The sequence below is a fragment of the Helicoverpa armigera genome, chromosome 28 (assembly GCF_030705265.1).
Source record: "Helicoverpa armigera isolate CAAS_96S chromosome 28, ASM3070526v1, whole genome shotgun sequence".
Classification (NCBI taxonomy): domain Eukaryota; kingdom Metazoa; phylum Arthropoda; class Insecta; order Lepidoptera; family Noctuidae; genus Helicoverpa; species Helicoverpa armigera.
In genome coordinates, this window is record NC_087147.1 from 2,396,666 (window position 1) to 2,414,427 (window position 17,762).

Sequence of the window (17,762 nt, forward strand, 5' to 3'; positions counted from 1 at the left end):
CGACCCAGAGACATAGGATAATGACCTCACGCGCTGTGGGTGCAGCGTGAGAGAGTGTCAGACTCTTACCGACTGAAACCTATCATGTTCCTTCTTAAGCCCTTTGTGTACCAGGGCCGCGATAACTAAAACATTTATTCACCTAAGGCTTATAAATAAAACTATGCAGTTATTTAAATTAAAACATTTATTGAACTTCAACTTAATAAATAAATTACAAAACAATTAAAACTGCCTACAAAATAACGCTGACAAATTCAGTAATACATTAAAACAACCATTTTGACTTGAAATATAAAATTAATATTTTATATTCTCATTCATTACATGATGACTACCAAATTACCTTTGTGACAAAATTATAATAGAAAAAAAATCTCACTACACAATTTTTGCATTTTTTTACCGACTTTTCAAAAACGAGGTTCTCAATTGGGATGTTATTACGAATTAAAATTAGAAGTTTTCCAAATCGGTCCAGCCGTTTCATAAGCCAAAAACGAAAAAAAGGTTTTTACTTTTATTTTAATAGATTACTTTGGTCACATACAATAGGAAAATATTATTATGCACTATTTAATCCTATATTGTCATGAAATATTATATCTAAGTACTATTTTTAGGCCAGTTTTATCGTTGCTAAGCGATTCTAAAGTCTATGAGTATGTTTTAAGGCCGATAATTCTTTGTAAAAAAAACTTATTTATGTTAACACTAGAAAGTGGTAAACCGTTTTTGGGGTGTTTTCATATGTTATTTACTTGTGAATAACATTATTTTTATAGTGACTTTAATATTTTTTTACTTCGGCAACACTAACTTGCAAAAACATGACAGTTTAATAAATAAGAAAAAAGCTCCCATATACAATTTCAGGCATTTTAGTTGTATATTTAGCTATCTAATAGGACTCGTAGATATTAATTACTTGCCCTAACTATTTAAGTAATCAGGGAGAAAGGAAAGATAGCGGAGATGCCATAAGGAAGGTAGGTCAGGCGCCTTCTTGTAGCTCAAGCAACGTACGGTAGGCGTGATCAGTTACTAGAACTAACGAGACGTTCGGGTGACTTGTCAAAACAAAACCAATCTGTCAAAGATTGGTTTTGATTAGTTGGTGATTTTATTTTGAAAATTATGGGCGGGTTCCATAGAAGGCGTATAAGGGCGGAGCTAGTAACGTTCCTCGTCCTCCGAACACCCGCATGTTGTCGTGCTACTTTCTTAGGAGATTTTGCGTTATGATATCTCCGCTAGTCATTTTGTTCTCCATGAGTAATATTAATTTCTCCTTTCTCGATTCAACCCGATTTCTAAATCTTACCTACATCTTTAAATCTTGCAAAAAGAGGTAAAATTGCGTACAAAATAGTTTTCGAATGAACTTATTGTATTTATAAGGCAAATATTAATTGAAATCGGGTATCATTATATTATTGTAAGGCAATGTACAACAATTGTTATGATCGTTGTTTTTTTTTATTTCTCTGACAGATTATTCACGAAGTCCCTGTAACAAAAAATAAGTTTATTAGAGCACGTATCAATGTAACATATGTTATAAAGTTATAGAATGTACTTTCTGAGTATGTCTTAGACACCAATAACTGAATACTGGTGAAGGAAAATGGACTTTAAAGTCTGAAATCGCCAATACGTCTTAAGCAAGATTGGTGATTAACTCATTCATTCTTTTAATAAACGGGTGATGATGAAAATCAATGTATCCTTAATTTTGAAATATTTACAATTCTTTTAAATGCTATTGATAAATATTTATTGTCGCAGTTTTAGATAATACAACGAGATTTCTTTTAGCACACATAAACTGACAGATATTCTCTCATTCTCCGGCGCTACTAAAGTTAGAACATATCAGAACTTACCCAACAACTTGCGGCAGGTCAGACGCCCTGCAGATCCACTTGTGTCCCAAGTTCTGACTCTTGTCGTACGCGTGTAGCGTGATACTCGCGTCTTTCGAAGTACGGGATTGCTGTATTGAGCGGTATAGCTGCGAAAGTGGTTAAAAAATAGGTTTAAAGTAAGTACTAGCTTCTCAAAGTGGTTTTATCCGCTTACTTAAATACATACTTCCCTTACCCGAAAAAAAATTAGCCGGGATTTTATTCTGATGCTAAAGTTATATTGACAAGTTTTAAGCAAAAAGAAGTAACAAATATAACTTAAAATGTGAGTGTGAATTAGATGGGTGACCAATTATCATAAATTATCAAGTTCCTCCGTGTGAAATTGGTGGTCCTAGATGGCATTTGACCTTGAACTTTCAACCAAATAACAACTACCCGCCCTAATACCGACCAAATAAGAGAGATAAAGAAACTGGACGGGAATTTTGACCTTGACCTTAAAGTGTATGCACAAAATAATATTTGACCTTGACCTTGAACCTAAGAAACAATATTTACTTTTACACTTACATTAGACGTTAACATTAAAATTTGAAACACAACTCACCCTAACGCCCACAATGAAAGGCACAACAATATCGTCCTTGGCGTGCAGTATGAGTACTGGCAGAGATTTGACCTTGGACAGATGCTCGTCCGACTTGAAGGTCTGCTCGTCGTTAGAACGGAATGGAGCCACAAACGTTGCTTCGTAGTAGGGGAGCCATGTTACTAGCTGAAAAAAAAACATGTATTGTTTTATGTAAAAATATGGTAGATTTTTGAGCGAAGTTGCTGACAAATCTTGTAATCATAACTGAAAGAATAAACAACTTTTAATTCGTAAAATAAATGTGATATGACATAGACTTTTTTGGTCATTTTATTGGGCAGGTTATTAAAGTTGATTTGAGTATCAGTCCCCTGGGCATGGCGTCTTGCAATGTTACAAACATTTTATAGGCTTTAATATATAGCCATTATAACCTTAGATAGCTGGTATTTGGCTACCTTATTGGCCGTATTTGAGTATTAGTCTTCTGAGCGTACCTACCGGTCAATTTTTCCTACAATTTACTTAAAGTAGTTTTGACGTCAATTTTATATTATTAGTTAGGATATAATCAAAACTTTACCTTAGAAAGTGGATGTTTCGCCACTTCATCAGCCAGGTTATTGAATGGCGCTTCGAGTATCAGTCCTTTGGGCATCGGTAACGGAGTGGGTCGGTCTAGTAGTCTGACTGACAACTCCTGTAGATTGCCTACTAGGTGAGATGAGATTGCTGTGCCTGGAAATTAAAAATATTGAGATAACAGTAATATTTTAATTATGAAATTCTAGAACAATCATTTTATTTATTCTTTATCTAAGAACAGGTTTTTAAAATATTGTTTTGCATGTTTGTACCTATAAGGTTTGGTTAGAAACTACTGAAGCGATTTGGAATTTCTTTAAATGTTGCCTATATTCATGATGAGATAAAGAGGAAATATTTTTTGTTTGTATCCTAATGAGTCCGAAACTACTGAACGGATTAGAGAAATTAAAAAGGTAGAATAGGCTATATTTAATCTGGGCTAGTTGAGTTAGTTATTCTTATTTATAAAAAATATAAAATATTTATAGGGTTATTTTTATAAATGTCTAGCTATTAGTAAACAACTAGGTAATTATTAATAACTAGCAAGGATTTATGTCCTACTCACCCAAAGAGTGTCCCCACACAAATACGTTTTTATTATGTGTGAGAGTGGAGTGAAGCCAGTCGTACACCACGAGTGCGTCTTCCACCACGCCCGCTTCTGATGGCTGGATGTTTGTCGAGTCGCCGTAACCTAGACGGGAAAAATGTTTAAAAAAGCATTTAAAATGTATTCTCAAACGATTTACCTGTGTCATTTACAATACATTATTGTCATCATCCCATTTATATTAATTTTATTTGAGGTCAACACAACATGTTTTCTTATGAGCCTTTAAAATTATATAAAAGCTATATTAGGTAATATTAACGAATGAATAAATAAAGCTGAAGTTCTATTTTCCTTGAGCACGCCGATTCGAACAGAATTTAAAGTTACATAACTGTAAGTTCACTTTTTCCAAAAAATGAACGAATTCAACCTTGAACTAACACTGAAAGACAAAATTTAAAGATGTTTTCACATACCTACAGCCAGTTACCAAACGAAATAAAAACTGAATTGATAGCTTTAATATTTACCTCTGTAATCAAAAGTGATAGTATGAAAGTCCATCTTCTGGAAAAATTTGTACAACATTATTCTGTGCACCGCCGCGCGAGAGTTCGAGTTACCTGAAATTATAAAAAATAAACGTACCTATAGATAATAATAGTAAATACACATAGCTTTAAATAGGTGTTCTCTTTGTCTGAATACAGAAAAATTAAAAGTATCTAATTTTTCAAGTGTCTGATCTCTTCAACCCAGTTACCCAGACAGCCCGATTAAGTAAGGTTGTCAGACTTTTTGATAGATTTTCGACTTTATCTCTAAAGCATATGATTCAAGGTTGGTTGGGAAACTTTTACACATTGGTGTAGCTTGACGTGCTAGCGTCTATTAAGCACCATTACAATATTATTTTCATTACAAAATGTAAATTAATATCTTGGTAAATATATCCTTAATTAACTATTGATATAACAAAACCTCGTGCTTACCATGACAGTATAATATAACAGGAGTCTTAGAGCTGGCCAGTTCGTCTCCGAGCACTCGATCCATAGCGTCTTTGTCGTATTTGTCGTACGAGTGCTTCAGTCGCTCGTACGACGACCGCGGCAGGATGTGCCATATTCCTGGAAAATTATGGAAAATTTCATGATTAATCTAATTACTTATAACAGACAGTTTATAACTGTAAAGGATTTCTTATTATTTTGTTTTATAAATACTGCCATCTTCCTTTAGTTTTGCCGGTTTCCACAGGGAACTACTTACCACACCCGGGTAAAAACCAATATGTTGTTGATGTATAAGCTTTATTACTGCTAGGTTTCATCAAAATCCAAAGAGTAGCAAACACATCTTTACGCGAGAATCCACTGTGACGGACACAAATGTTTCTTCTTAGCCAGATTCATATATAGCCTATTTTGTCTCATATTCTTTAGTCAATGTTAAATAGTAGATACTCAATTCTGTGTTATATTCGTTGCTGCATCTATTTATTTCCCAAAAAAAAAAAATACCATTCCGACGACCTTATAAAGGTCGCCGGAAGACGCTGGATGCAGGTCGCCTCCAACAGATATCTGTGGAGATCTAAGGGGGAGGCCTATGTTCAGTGGACGTCCTATGGCTGAGATGATGATGATGATGACCATTCCGTATATTGTTATACAGGTCGTTCATTTTACAAATGCATAGGTTTAATGTACTATATATATCAACAAGTATATATCAGATAACAGTAAGATATCTTACCGATCCTAATCTTGCACTTGTTGACCTTAGACTGGTACTCTATGCTGAGGTTTCTGGCGCCCTCGATGCCGGACGCCGACGGCTCCTCGTAGTTCATGTGGAGTGGCCATTGTACTGAAAATACAAAATAAAAAGGATAACTTAATATACGGTGGACAGGTAGTTTATTGTAGTATGACGTCGTCCAACTGGCTAACAGCCCTTCAATCAAACTATGACTGGTACTAAGAAACTGGTTCGGTATCTATTTTTTGACTAGAGATTTGAATTCCGAATTCTGGGCCCGTTATTAAGTCACACTTCGATGTCTAATCGCAAAACGACGGATAGTTATAGAAGACGGATACATTATTGTGCAGTCAAAAGTCTAGCTGTTTTGATAGAAGGGCTTATTAACCAGCTCAGTGCGACAGGTCATACCAGTATAAACCTGCCTCTTCTGTTAATGAAAACCGCTTGAAAGAGGTCGATATTATCGAGTTTATAGCGAACATACAGACAAGCGTGGTGGGTTTTTTTATAATAGTACCTATACGTAGTAAATAAATATAATATAAACAAATAAGGTACCTAATCATAATAAAATAACTCACCTAACTAAAAATATCGATCGTAAGGACATCTCAATTACATACCTAAGTAGATACAAATACCTACAAGTTCACAACCATTTTACCTGCGTGACTTCTTCAAGGGCATTTTATATACTTTATACAAACTAAAAAACTATATTGACTTAAACAATTGTAAGGAAATAAACATACCTACCAACTTGTCGCGTAAAATCGCTAATAAACCTTGATCATGATAATTTCATTTGTATGTAAATCAGTCTTTACAAATCATGTAATAATGATGAATTATTTACTAGCTGTTGTGAGCGGTTTCACCCGCGTTAATGAGAAACTTCTTAGAGGATCCCGGATACAATATAGCCTATGACACTCGGGGATGCCTAATGTAGCTTCTCAGCAGTGAAATAATTATTAAATTGATTCTGGGCTTTTCGAGCGTTTTCAAATCAATCAAATCAAATCAAATCATTTATTTCATGTAGGCCTTTACAAGCACTTATGAACGTCAAAATTATAAATAAGTATGATTCTAGTTGCCCATTCCAAAAGTAGCTTCCTATGGAGAAGAACGGGCAAGAAACTCCATGGTTACTCTTTTTAAAAACATAATAGGTGTTACAATTTGTATGTATTGATACATACGATATTAACATGAAAAAGAAATGTTTACAATATTTTTTGGGTTGACTTTGAGAAAGTTATACAATGCAAGTTGAACTAGGAAGTTATAAGAGAAAATTATTATACAAACTATTTTAAGAAGTTAATAAATTAAACAAACCAAGTTATATAAAGCAAAAGAAAAAAGAAATAATAATAATAACAACATGATAAGAGCAAGACAGCCAAATAAAAAAATATTTATAATAGGTATTTCTTTTGATATTACTAGCTTCTGTTAGCGGTTTCATATGCTTCCTATAGGAACTTCTTCCCATATCTTGATAAAAAGTAGCCTAAATGTTATTCTGATGGGTAGGCTATATTATTGCTAAGCATGTTGCATTAAAATCCCTTCAGAAGTTTATGAGTGAAGAAGAAACAAACATATGTATACTCATAAACTTAACTTACGCTTTTATAATTAAATGTAGTTTACATACTACATACTAATGCAATCGGCATATTAAGGACGCAATGTCCGGACGGACTTAATTTGGGCAGTTTGTAACTGTTTGTCATTCAAGCCAGAACGTCTAAGCCCCACTGATCTTTGGACTGTATGTAACGTAAATTATCAAGACAATTAATTTAATTACAGTTGAATGACTTTCTTCTCAAATTATTGCGAGATTTTGGACTTTACCTTATTTCTTCATCATGTAGAAGTAAAATGTCAATCCTAAATTATTATGGCTTATGTTTAACTGATCACCAGAAATAGTAACAAATAGCAGACAAAAATAGTAAATGATCACCAAAATGAAACTCGCATTTTAATGTAAAATGATAACCAAAGTTTTAACACTTTGCTATCCTATTTAAGTGAAATTACTCCAAAATAAATCATGCGCAAGCCAAAAATAGTAAATGATCACCAAAATTAAACCACCATTTTAAAGTAAAATGATAACCAAAGTTTTTACATTCTGCTATCCTATTTAAGCAAAATGAGTCCAAATAAATCATTGTTATCCCAAAAGTAGTAAATGATCACCAAAAGTAGTGAATGATCACCAAAAGTAGTGAATGATCATCAAAATTATACCAGCGTTTTAATATAAAATGATAATCAAAGTTTTTACATCTTGCTATCCTGTTTAAGTAAACTGACTCCAAAAAAATAAGTTCGGCCTGATACAATAAATGTAATAACATTATGGGGACCCTTTTCCTGCACTAGGGTGGAAAGTTGTCTATTGCATGCCTCTAAACAGTGCGATAAGAGTGTGTTTTCGAGGGAGTGTATTGAGAAACACATTCTTCTTCTTCTTTCTCCTGCCCTGTTCCCAATTTTACTTGGGGTCGGCGCAATATGTCATTTTCTTCCATTTTCCCCTGTCACTCGTCATACTGACACTCACGCATGCATTGCAAGCCGGACACATAACTTAATATGGCATCATAATACTTTATTTGATAATAAGCCTACATTTTATGGCAATCACAGTGACTTATTTAGGCAAAAATAATACATTAATTTGGTCGTCAAGAGTTGGTGATCATTTACTAAATTTGGTGGTCGAATACAATTTAAAGTGAAGTCGTGACTAAAATAGCTGGTACTATTACATTTTTAGACTTTATTTTTCTGGTGTTCAGTAGATTTTTCTGGTTGCAAAACTAAGGGTATCAAAGCATTTTATGGTGGTCATTATATTTGTTCCCAATTATTATTTCTAGTTGCTAATAAATGAATATATTGATGCTAGCAGGTTTATGACAGAAAAGGGTGGAAAAGTATGAGAAAACGTAGCAAAAAGATGGGCCTTTGTGAAGTAATGAAACAGACAGAATAAATAAAATAATTTAAAAAATATTTCTTACCAAAATTAGCGAAGACTAGATTTCTTCTAAAGGCCTTGCAGTATTTGAAGATTAAAGGCACGACAGCTATGTGGAATATAAACACGCCCGCCGACAGAGATGCACCTAGGAGTAGTATCCTGAAACGTAATGGTAAAAAGATTACTAAAGTAAGTATGGTCAACTGCATAAACTGCATTACAAAAAAGTTAAAAGAAAACCGAAATATACAGAACAACCAAAGCATGCCATACCACAAAATAAGACCAAGTCAAAGCTAGGTATTAATATATTAGTAGGTAGGACCTATATTTAGGTTTTTAGTGTGTTATAAATATTTATAAATTGAATTTTTCATATTCCCTCCTCCTGTGAAGTCCTCAAATGCTGACAAACTACAATGTATTGCATTGGTGTACAGCACAGCAGGGCACACAATTTTTTTTTGGCTAAGTAGACTCAAAACAAATTGTGTTCTAGCAAAAAAAAATGTGAAAAATTGCAACTTTTGTGCGTAAATAATTTTGGTGAAATCTCGCCTCGTAATAATGAATATCTATCCTAAGCTACAATCCACAGTCAAAGAAACTTATACTTTTATCTTTTAAGCAATTTGAAAGATGTCTCGACAATATATTAATTCATATATTAATGAAATCACCTTAGTAACAATTTGTACTCATTATACTCTATCCTAACAATCAGTACAGTAGGTACTTACAGGCTTAAAAACAGATAAGACAAAATAAAGAAATTAGGTGCAGAAACACGTGAATTAAGATAAGGATAATTAGTGATTAAGGCTGATCCCAATATTCAATCTATCGCTCACTGGAGATAGGAGTTTGACAGTACTTCATCATCCTCAGAGCCTTTTTCCCAACTATGTTGGGGTCGGCTTCCAGTCTAACCGGATGCAGCTGAGTACCAGTGCTTTACAAGGAGCTACTACCCTATCTGACAATACTTGTATGGGGCTGATGTCGAAATTCTATCTCTAGTTATAAAACCACAGATAGTTTGAATATTGGAATGGCTGTAATCTGTGTATCGTACAATACAAAGTTTATAGGAATATTCTTTTGTTTATTTATCTTTTAGGTCAAGATACTTTTGCAGACAATGACCTGAAAGCGGATGAATCAAAGTACATAGTAGAAAGGGTCAACCATTGATATTCTTTTAGTTTAAAATTGTCATAGAAAATTGTTTTTGAGCATTTTGAAGAAATTCTTTTGCATGATGCAGTTAGTCTTTATATAAACCAAATTGACTGTAAACCGCCAGTCAGCATCTATGCATATTACGCATAATATATTGTCCGTTAAATGTGATAATGTATGGAAAAACAATAAACTGCATAACATTTGCTCACATTCGGTTTAGTTTGAACACAGCCTAAAAAGTGTGATTTCAAGAGCATTATGATTGAGCTCCTTGGCCTCGTAATTTCAATACAATACCTTCAGAACTATGTACACTGTGCAAGTGGATAAAAGTAAACACTAGTCTTACTCGATAAATGGGCTATCAAACATTAATATAATTTTTCAATTTGCATTAAAACAATCCAATATACAATAAAACTCTTCAGGTTCATAATATAAAGTCTGGTATAGAAGTAAATACCTATAATATGTTCATTGTAAGATACACACACTGAAAATAATCAATATAGTGTAAGATAGATTATTAACCAAATGACTTTGTTTTCAAATAACTTTGAATGACATGAAGAGCAACACATGCACATAATTTTGGCTAATAAGTTATTTATTTTGACTTCTGTACTGGATTTTGTTATGTTGGTTGGTTGGTTGGTTTTTTAGATTTTATTGGTATGAGAAACCTTTTTTTCATCAGAAGTAAAATAAATAAAATAAGATGAAGTAGTTTAATATTGCCATGTTTTACAGTAAGTTAGCTATTCCTCCATTCACATGTTAATGGACAGAAAATATTATTCAGACTTAATGAAATTTACGCATGACTTACATACAGAATCTAGATATTAATTTCAAGTGGTCAGTACATAACTGTAAACTTACTGTTGAAAGCAATAGTTAACTTTTTCAATACATCGAAGCTTTCACCTTTCACTTTGTGAAAAAAAAACTAAGTTCTCGTTTCAACGTTTAAAAATAGTCTTAGCGCCACAATTTAAATTATTGGCCCGCGCCCTATTAATCTATACTAAAAATATATTTAAAATTACTCACCCAGCGGCGTAAAGAGGTATACAAATTATCAGTCCTCCGAATTCTACCATGGTTAATGTTAAAAAAATATAAAAACAACAAACAAAGGTATTATCACAACAAAAACTACACCACACAAAACTTGTTACAAAAATTATTAATAAAACAATATATAAAATAAAATACACAACTTTAAATACGTGCGTACGTCTACGTAAGGTTTCGTGAAATAATGAAATAAACAATATGAACAAACAATATTGGAACTGAGCTAGAATGTTTTTTTTACAAAATTATTGTTCGTTTTATATTTAAATTGTTAGTAAACGACCAATAATTACATATTAATAAATGCAATTCATGACTCGAACCTTCGAACTTTTGACGACATTTGATTTTGACAAGAGATTTTCCTATTCGTCATATTTTGTTTGACGTTGTCAGTGTCGTTCGGAAATTTCAAAGTTTTAATAAAAGACGCTGGAAAATCGAGCTTATTTAAAGCCATAATTATTATACCTATTGCTCTCTACGAGCATTTCATACCTACATATATTGGCTTTATCTAAAATAGTTGTGATCGCATTGCTTAAGTCTTGTGGAAGATAGTTTTGTAGTGCAGTCAAAATGCAGGTAGAACATCCAAAAAATTACCGTTATGAGAACTTGGTAGGCACTACATAACTAACATAACTTAGATTCTAGAATGTCGAAATTAGACTAGAAATAAACAAACAATAAGACTGATAGCCGACCTCAAGATATTTACTAAAAGGCTGGGCTGCTTGATTAGGCTAGGATGCTGGCGATTGAAATAAGAGGAAAAGATGGATTGATTGCCTGAAAGAGGAAATGAAGCAGAAGGGAGTGGATGTAAGAGGAATGGAAGAAAAAGACATGTTGCGCCGACCCCAAATGACTTGGGAACAGGGCAGGAAGATGACGACTGGCGATTGAAATAAAAACAGTTTTAAAGATTTTAAATATTTCTTTAAAAAACCTTGAACCAAAGAAAATTCTTCGGCTTAGGTTTTTCCGTCGTAATATAAATAACACGCGTTGTATTCTTATTTTTCAGTATTTTCATTAACGGCCGCTTTACTTTGGGTGGTTCCACAATTTCTCCAGTTAACTTGTCATACACTTGTAACCTAGGATTAGTGAAACATCTGATTTCTAATATTTCCGTTGTTAAAACCTCATTGGTCATGTTGCCTGCTTTCATGATGCTTTTCACTGATGGCGCCCAGAAATGGTATTTACCATAAACTTCTGCATAATTTGCTATTATACTGCCAACGAGTTTTGCTTCGTATAAAAATTCCACCAGCACAATTGTTCTTGAAGCTATTAATTTAGTCACTACAGTCCTTTTAGGCTTTATTGAGATAAGTCCTTCTTTTGTCACACCTATAGTCATTTTAACAGCTTTGGTACTTTCGTTTCTCCATTTATTAACATATGTGTGGTTTCCGTAATCAAATATCATGGTATAGTTGGTTAATATTTCGCTGTCTGGAAGACCTGTTTTTGACCATGTAGAACTAAATTGGTTTATAACAGTAGTATTCATTGTTCTTTTAGACTTTATACTGGTTGTAGCTTTGTTAATATATTCGTGAGTGCCTAGAACTATATCTTCAGTAATAATGTCTAATATTTTAGTCTTTTTAACTGTCAGTCTTCTCTTCATTGGTTCCCAATGGAACTTCTCAAACAAATCACCGTATGGTGTTGGGTTTTTAAGGAATACGTCATTTGGTACTTTACCAAGTTCTACTCTTAGACCTTTGTTCAGTCTTGGATATGTTATGTTGAATAGTTTCAGTTCTTCATCTGTCACTACTTTATCATGATTTCCTTTGTAACTGATGTTAACTTTCATATCTGTTTCATCTGAACTTATTGTTACATTAATCGTTATTCTTGCGTCCGCTAGTAGTGGAAGTAAAAATAGCATCACTATTATCATTTTGATCTTCAGTTGTTTTTGTTATTTCACTTTTAGAAGCACTTGTATTTTAGGCTCGCACTTTGATCCCACGTTTCGTGTTTTTATTCAGTCTTTTGGTTGATTAAGTTCTTTGAACACAGTTTTATCACAAACAACACAATTATTTTCTTCTAAAGATTTCCAATTTTCTCTATTATCGTAGCTATGGAGATAGAAGTAGTAGTTTTTAGATATTTTTGTATTTGTATTGATTATTTGCAGAAGTCTATAGGCGTATTAATAAGAGCATTGGATTAACTGTTTTGTAATAAATTGATATGTGATATATACTAACTTGCTCTTGACCTTTTTATCGCGAATGTTTTATTATGACGAATATATACTATCAAGCATAATATTTATTATAGTATTCCTCTTATATATCGTCAATCAATCGTGTAGTTAGAAGAATATATTTTTATCTTAATGATTTTACGTTTCCCAGAATCAGAAAATGTAAGGTCAAAAAGTCGTGTGTTTGTCCGCATCTTTTAAAGAATTATCAGTTAGTGTTACATTAAAAATTGAGCCTATTACACCGTTATATAATTCAAAAGATGGGCTTAAAACTACTAGTGTTAGTGCTTATAATAAAACAAGTGGTAGCGAGGATACAAATAAACGCAATAGTAGACGAACATAAGCAAGTGCATGTTACGTACAACGGAATTGAACTGCACCTAATCTCCGATGAAGACATCAGATCATTTCATCTTGAAGACGAAAATTTAATAGAAGCAGTAACGAAGCATTTAGGACAACGGCCCAAAGACATTTACCTGAAAAGTCCTACACCATGGGGAGATTTATACAAGACTTATAAATGGGAGACAGTGAAGAGAGAAATGTCGATAAAATCAGTAAGAGTTACTGGCATCAGTAAAGACCCAGTAGTAGTGTTGTCACAAGATTTTGAGAACATATCGAGTAACAAAACGATAAAAGTGAACACAGGTATCTCTCACACTATAGAAAATACAATAACGACGAGTTGGACAAAATCGAAAGAATTCACAGTCTCGCAAGAAATCGAGTACGAATTCAACGTCGGTTTTGCTAAAGCTGCAGGAACCACTGGTTTTTCTTTCACTTCAAATTGGGGTGTTAGTGAGGAGATCACAAAAACTGATACTATAGGCACTACTAGTGGAATGGAGACAGAATTAAAACCGGGACAAGCTGTAACAGCGGTTTTATCGGCAAAAGCCGGTTTTTTGGAGCTAGAAGTAGTACATAAAGCATCTTTAAGGGGTAACGTAGCTGTGAATTTTAGAAGGAAGCATGCTGGTCACCATTTCTGGGGACCCACGATTCAAGATGTGATGAGAACTGGAGGGATTAGCAATGAAATAATTACGATAGAGACTATTAGGTTCGGATTTCATGTTGAAGGATCTTTGAAAGTTTATGATAAGGAGACTGGGGAAGCGGTGTGAATGCAAAGGATATAACTGTACATTTTTGTAAATAAATGAAATTGAAGTGCTGTGTAGTTCCCATTATTTTAAAGTGACACCTACCATTTATAAAAAGTTTATAAAAGACAGCCCCAAAAACGGCCCTCCAACACTTTCTGTGTTTTTGTTAGGAAGAAGAAATAGTGGAACAAACTCCCCAGCAACTCAATTCTGTCTGTATGGTTTGATCTGTGTGACAATGGACAAGTTTTATAATTTCACTTAAGAGACTAGGGACCTAAGTAAGTCCCTAAACAAGCCACATTGCTCTTAAGCTTTAGCTACCAAACTTGACTAAACAAAAGAAGGTGCAAACACCATTTTTAAACCAGATAATTTCGTCACACTAACTTGATTTTATCTCAAAGGTCTTTCTTCTTTAACATTGAAAAATTCAATGACCATACTTCGATATATTTAATGAGTTTATCGTGCATCTGACCTGTAACTCTTGAGCTGTGTTTCGTAATCGAGAGTCAAGTTATATTGGTCGGTGTATAAGATGGTGATCATTTGATTTAAGTGTCAACCTTTCATTTGATGTCCTAGAGCTTAATGAGGGTTGGTTACACCATGGTTCGATGATTGGTGTTTGACTGTTGATTAACTTGAGATGCAGTTTAGCGTAGATTTCCATACATGCGGTATAGCATAGCACTATTAAGAATCTTATGTGTCTACTTACATATTTTAAAGAGTTCATCTTTCATCGTTTCGAAATAATTGAAATATATAAATATTAAAATATAAGTTAGTCCACCTAGTGTGCAGTTTGCTTTAAACTCAAATATGCAGGTACTACCTACCTACTGAAAGTACTTATTTCATGCTACTTTTCACCTATGTAGAGGAGTAAGAGTAACTTTTCACCTATATTTTGGATAGTTAACATTGTAAAGCATTAGGAGTTTGGCTAGTTAGCAAGAGTAAAACCTTAGTTTAAGACCATGGTGTCATCGGCTCATCAACAGCATCTCATTGTTAAGCACTCAACATGATCAGCTCTTCCAAACAATAGGTAAACAAGGCATGTTAACTTTACAAAAATAGACCTTAATGCTTTGAGATAAGCCTATATATGAGATAGGATTTATGAAGATGAAAAATATGTTTACTGTAAATATCAGGCTGTGTTTCGAAAAAAAATTCTATACACATACATAACCAGTCCTTTCATTCCTTATCTCCTTAAAACAGACATTTTACAACATTTTTGCTTTTATAAAGGCTTTTATTTAGGTAAACAAGATTTTCCAGCACCATCCCACGAAAAATATTACCAAATGTTCTAACTAGGAATTAAACCCACGACCACACGAGCCGGTACCTTTTTACATAGCTTTTAAAGCTATTCTTAACACAAAAGCTATTCGTATGTGCAACGAATCGTCATTTGTTCGGTGGTACGGCCGGCTTTTGTTTGCGTGAATCTAATGAGCAGTGTAGCCTTGCCCTTAATGGAGATACACTCCTTTTGTAAATGTCGTGATGGTGTTCAGGGGTAGCTAGTGGACTAATAGGGGTTTTTATCTATCGTTTTACAGTCATCAATTTCGGGTTGGGGTAAACGAGTTCTAGAGTGGAGACCACGCCTCGGCAAACGTAGTGTAGGACGTCCTCAGGCACGGTGGAGTGATGACTTGCGCAAGACGGCTGGCAGGAGCTGGATGCGAGAAGCCGAAAATCGATCTCAGTGGCATGCACTTGGAGAGGCCTAGGTCCAGCAGTGGACTGCGATAGGCTGATGATGAGTCATCAATTTCTAAGTTTTTGGCCGAATTAATAAAAATCAGGAGATTCGCTTTCGAATGTTTGGAATGACGAGCACGGATCTTTAAGTTTTTAGTATAACCAAACCAACCAATAGATAGAATATTGAAAACAGCTGTAAGAATGCCACGACAAGATAGCTTATAAAGCTTGATATATCCTAATACAAAAGCTATTCGTCTGTGCAACGGATCGTCATTTGTTTGTCGCGGTACGGCCGGCTTTGTTTGCGTGAATCTAATGAGCAGTGTAGCCTTGCCCTTAATGGAGTAACTCCTTTTGTGAGAGTCGTGATGATGTTCAGGGGTAGGTGATGGAGCCGGCTTTTGGGCATTGGTTTAATTAGAATTTTAAAAAAGTATTTGTGCTGTTTAAGTTGTCAATTTAGATAATTTTGAAGTCTATTCAATGATGAAATCAGGTCCTTGAAATTTCTTTGTAGCTTTGCATTTTAACTGACTTCTATACGTTATCTGGTCAAAAAATGTGGTTACCACTCTACAGATGAAATTCTACATTCTCAATTTTGAAACATTTTGTCAATGTTGGTAATGGATAAGCCATTTTTCAAGCTCATCTTTCTTATCGATTAAAATTATCTGAATGAAAAAGAAGCTAGCATTCCGCCTTTAAACCAAAATTAGCCCATGTCTTTTTGCAGGCTCTGCTTTGTAGTTTAGGTATGAAAGCGCGACAGAGAGATAAACAGAGTTAATTTCATATCTATTCTATACATATAATAAAATGATAGGAAAGTCAAAACTGTACATTGAATATTTTTTTTAAGAATACATGGGGGGTGATCCATAATCGATTCTGAACCCAAATATGTAGTTTTTAGAATTTTTGTCTGTATGTTTGTCCCGGATAAACTCAAAAAGTACTGCATGGATTTAAATCAAATTTTGCATGACTATTACCTGGAAGCTGGTTCAACACATAGGCTATATATTATCACGCTATCACCTACGGGGGATGAGCAATGAACGATTAAATGCACGAGAACGCAGACGAAGTCGCGGGCAACAGCTAGTTTACAATATTATTAAGGATTGCACTATTTATTTTAAGACTAGCGTAATGTTGAAGAATATCTAGGTAGTAACTGAGTAGGCACCTATGTATGTATGTTTAAGTTACTGAATACTCAAAATATTGCTACACAGCATGACCCAAAGAAACCTAATATACATTTCTCACGATTTTACACCGTGTAATATTGTAATTCTAATAAACGTTTGATGTTCAAACCAATTTCATGTTACGACAGAGTTTTATAGAGCGCGGTGTTTGGTTAAACCTATCTTACTTATGACTGTATGTATAGAAGTGACCTGTTTCTAATCTAGATTAGTAGGCCAATCTTTTTGAAAATAAGCTTTTAGGTAGGTACTATTTAACATTATCTGCCTAGCGTTCAGTGTAGGCTTGTTGGCTTGTTGGCTTATAGGCTTCTAGTTTACTCGAATGCTGCTGATTACTACTGTTTTACATGGGGTGACTGCCTACCTACTCTCTTCAATCCAGTTACAAAAGCTACCCGATACTCCTTTGGTAAGACTGGTTGTCAGGTTTTCAGGTTTCCCGTAGCGACTGCCGAAGATATTCAGATGACAGCTGGAACCCAGCAAATTAACGTGATTGCCGAACTCTACTAAAAATAAAATTGATACTTTGACAAGATGGTCATCCATCCGCGTTTTACGGGGCCAAGCGCAGCTTTACCTTATTATCTATCTACCCTTCCAGCTACAGGTACAGGAGCTCTTCAAAATTATACAGAATCTACAGAATCAAATCGATGAAATAGAATCGACCTAAACCCTAGTTCTTTAATCAATATTATCCAAACTATAGTAGGTAGGTATACTATCTATAGTACCTAATTCACTTGCACATGACAAAACTTCTAAACCAGTCCCTAATCTAGTGCAGCGT

The 17,762-nt window shown here is 34.1% G+C and overlaps 3 protein-coding genes across 5 annotated transcripts; 1 reads left to right on the forward strand and 2 right to left on the reverse strand.

Moving 5' to 3' along the window:
- Positions 1-440: 440 nt before the first annotated feature.
- LOC110380168 (lysophosphatidylserine lipase ABHD12) lies at positions 441-11,025 on the reverse strand. Of its 3 annotated transcripts, none has more exons than XM_064042377.1 (10): positions 10,976-11,025; positions 8,428-8,546; positions 5,366-5,479; positions 4,600-4,737; positions 4,138-4,230; positions 3,620-3,748; positions 3,047-3,201; positions 2,479-2,646; positions 1,887-2,014; positions 441-1,510 (listed from the first exon to the last, which is right to left on the reverse strand). In XM_064042377.1, exons 1-10 carry the CDS (start codon positions 10,993-10,995, stop codon positions 1,480-1,482), a joined length of 1,095 nt encoding a protein of 364 aa, XP_063898447.1. In that variant the 5' UTR covers positions 10,996-11,025; the 3' UTR covers positions 441-1,479. The 3 variants fall into 3 exon arrangements, with proteins under 3 accessions (XP_063898447.1, XP_063898449.1, XP_063898448.1); XM_064042379.1 differs by lacking the exon at positions 10,976-11,025 and adding an exon at positions 10,626-10,969 and having other exon boundaries at positions 447-1,510; XM_064042378.1 differs by lacking the exon at positions 441-1,510 and having other exon boundaries at positions 1,883-2,014.
- Positions 11,026-11,572: 547 nt separating this feature from the next.
- Positions 11,573-12,937, reverse strand: LOC110380165 (uncharacterized). Its single transcript, XM_021340057.3, has one exon. It carries the CDS (start codon positions 12,574-12,576, stop codon positions 11,596-11,598), a length of 981 nt encoding a protein of 326 aa, XP_021195732.3. The 5' UTR covers positions 12,577-12,937; the 3' UTR covers positions 11,573-11,595.
- A 68-nt stretch (positions 12,938-13,005) lies between these two features.
- Positions 13,006-14,083, forward strand: LOC110380167 (spherulin-2A). The gene has a single exon (XM_021340058.3). The coding sequence runs from the start codon at positions 13,155-13,157 to the stop codon at positions 14,031-14,033; it is 879 nt and encodes a 292-aa protein (XP_021195733.3). The 5' UTR covers positions 13,006-13,154; the 3' UTR covers positions 14,034-14,083.
- The last annotated feature ends 3,679 nt before the right edge of the window (positions 14,084-17,762 follow it).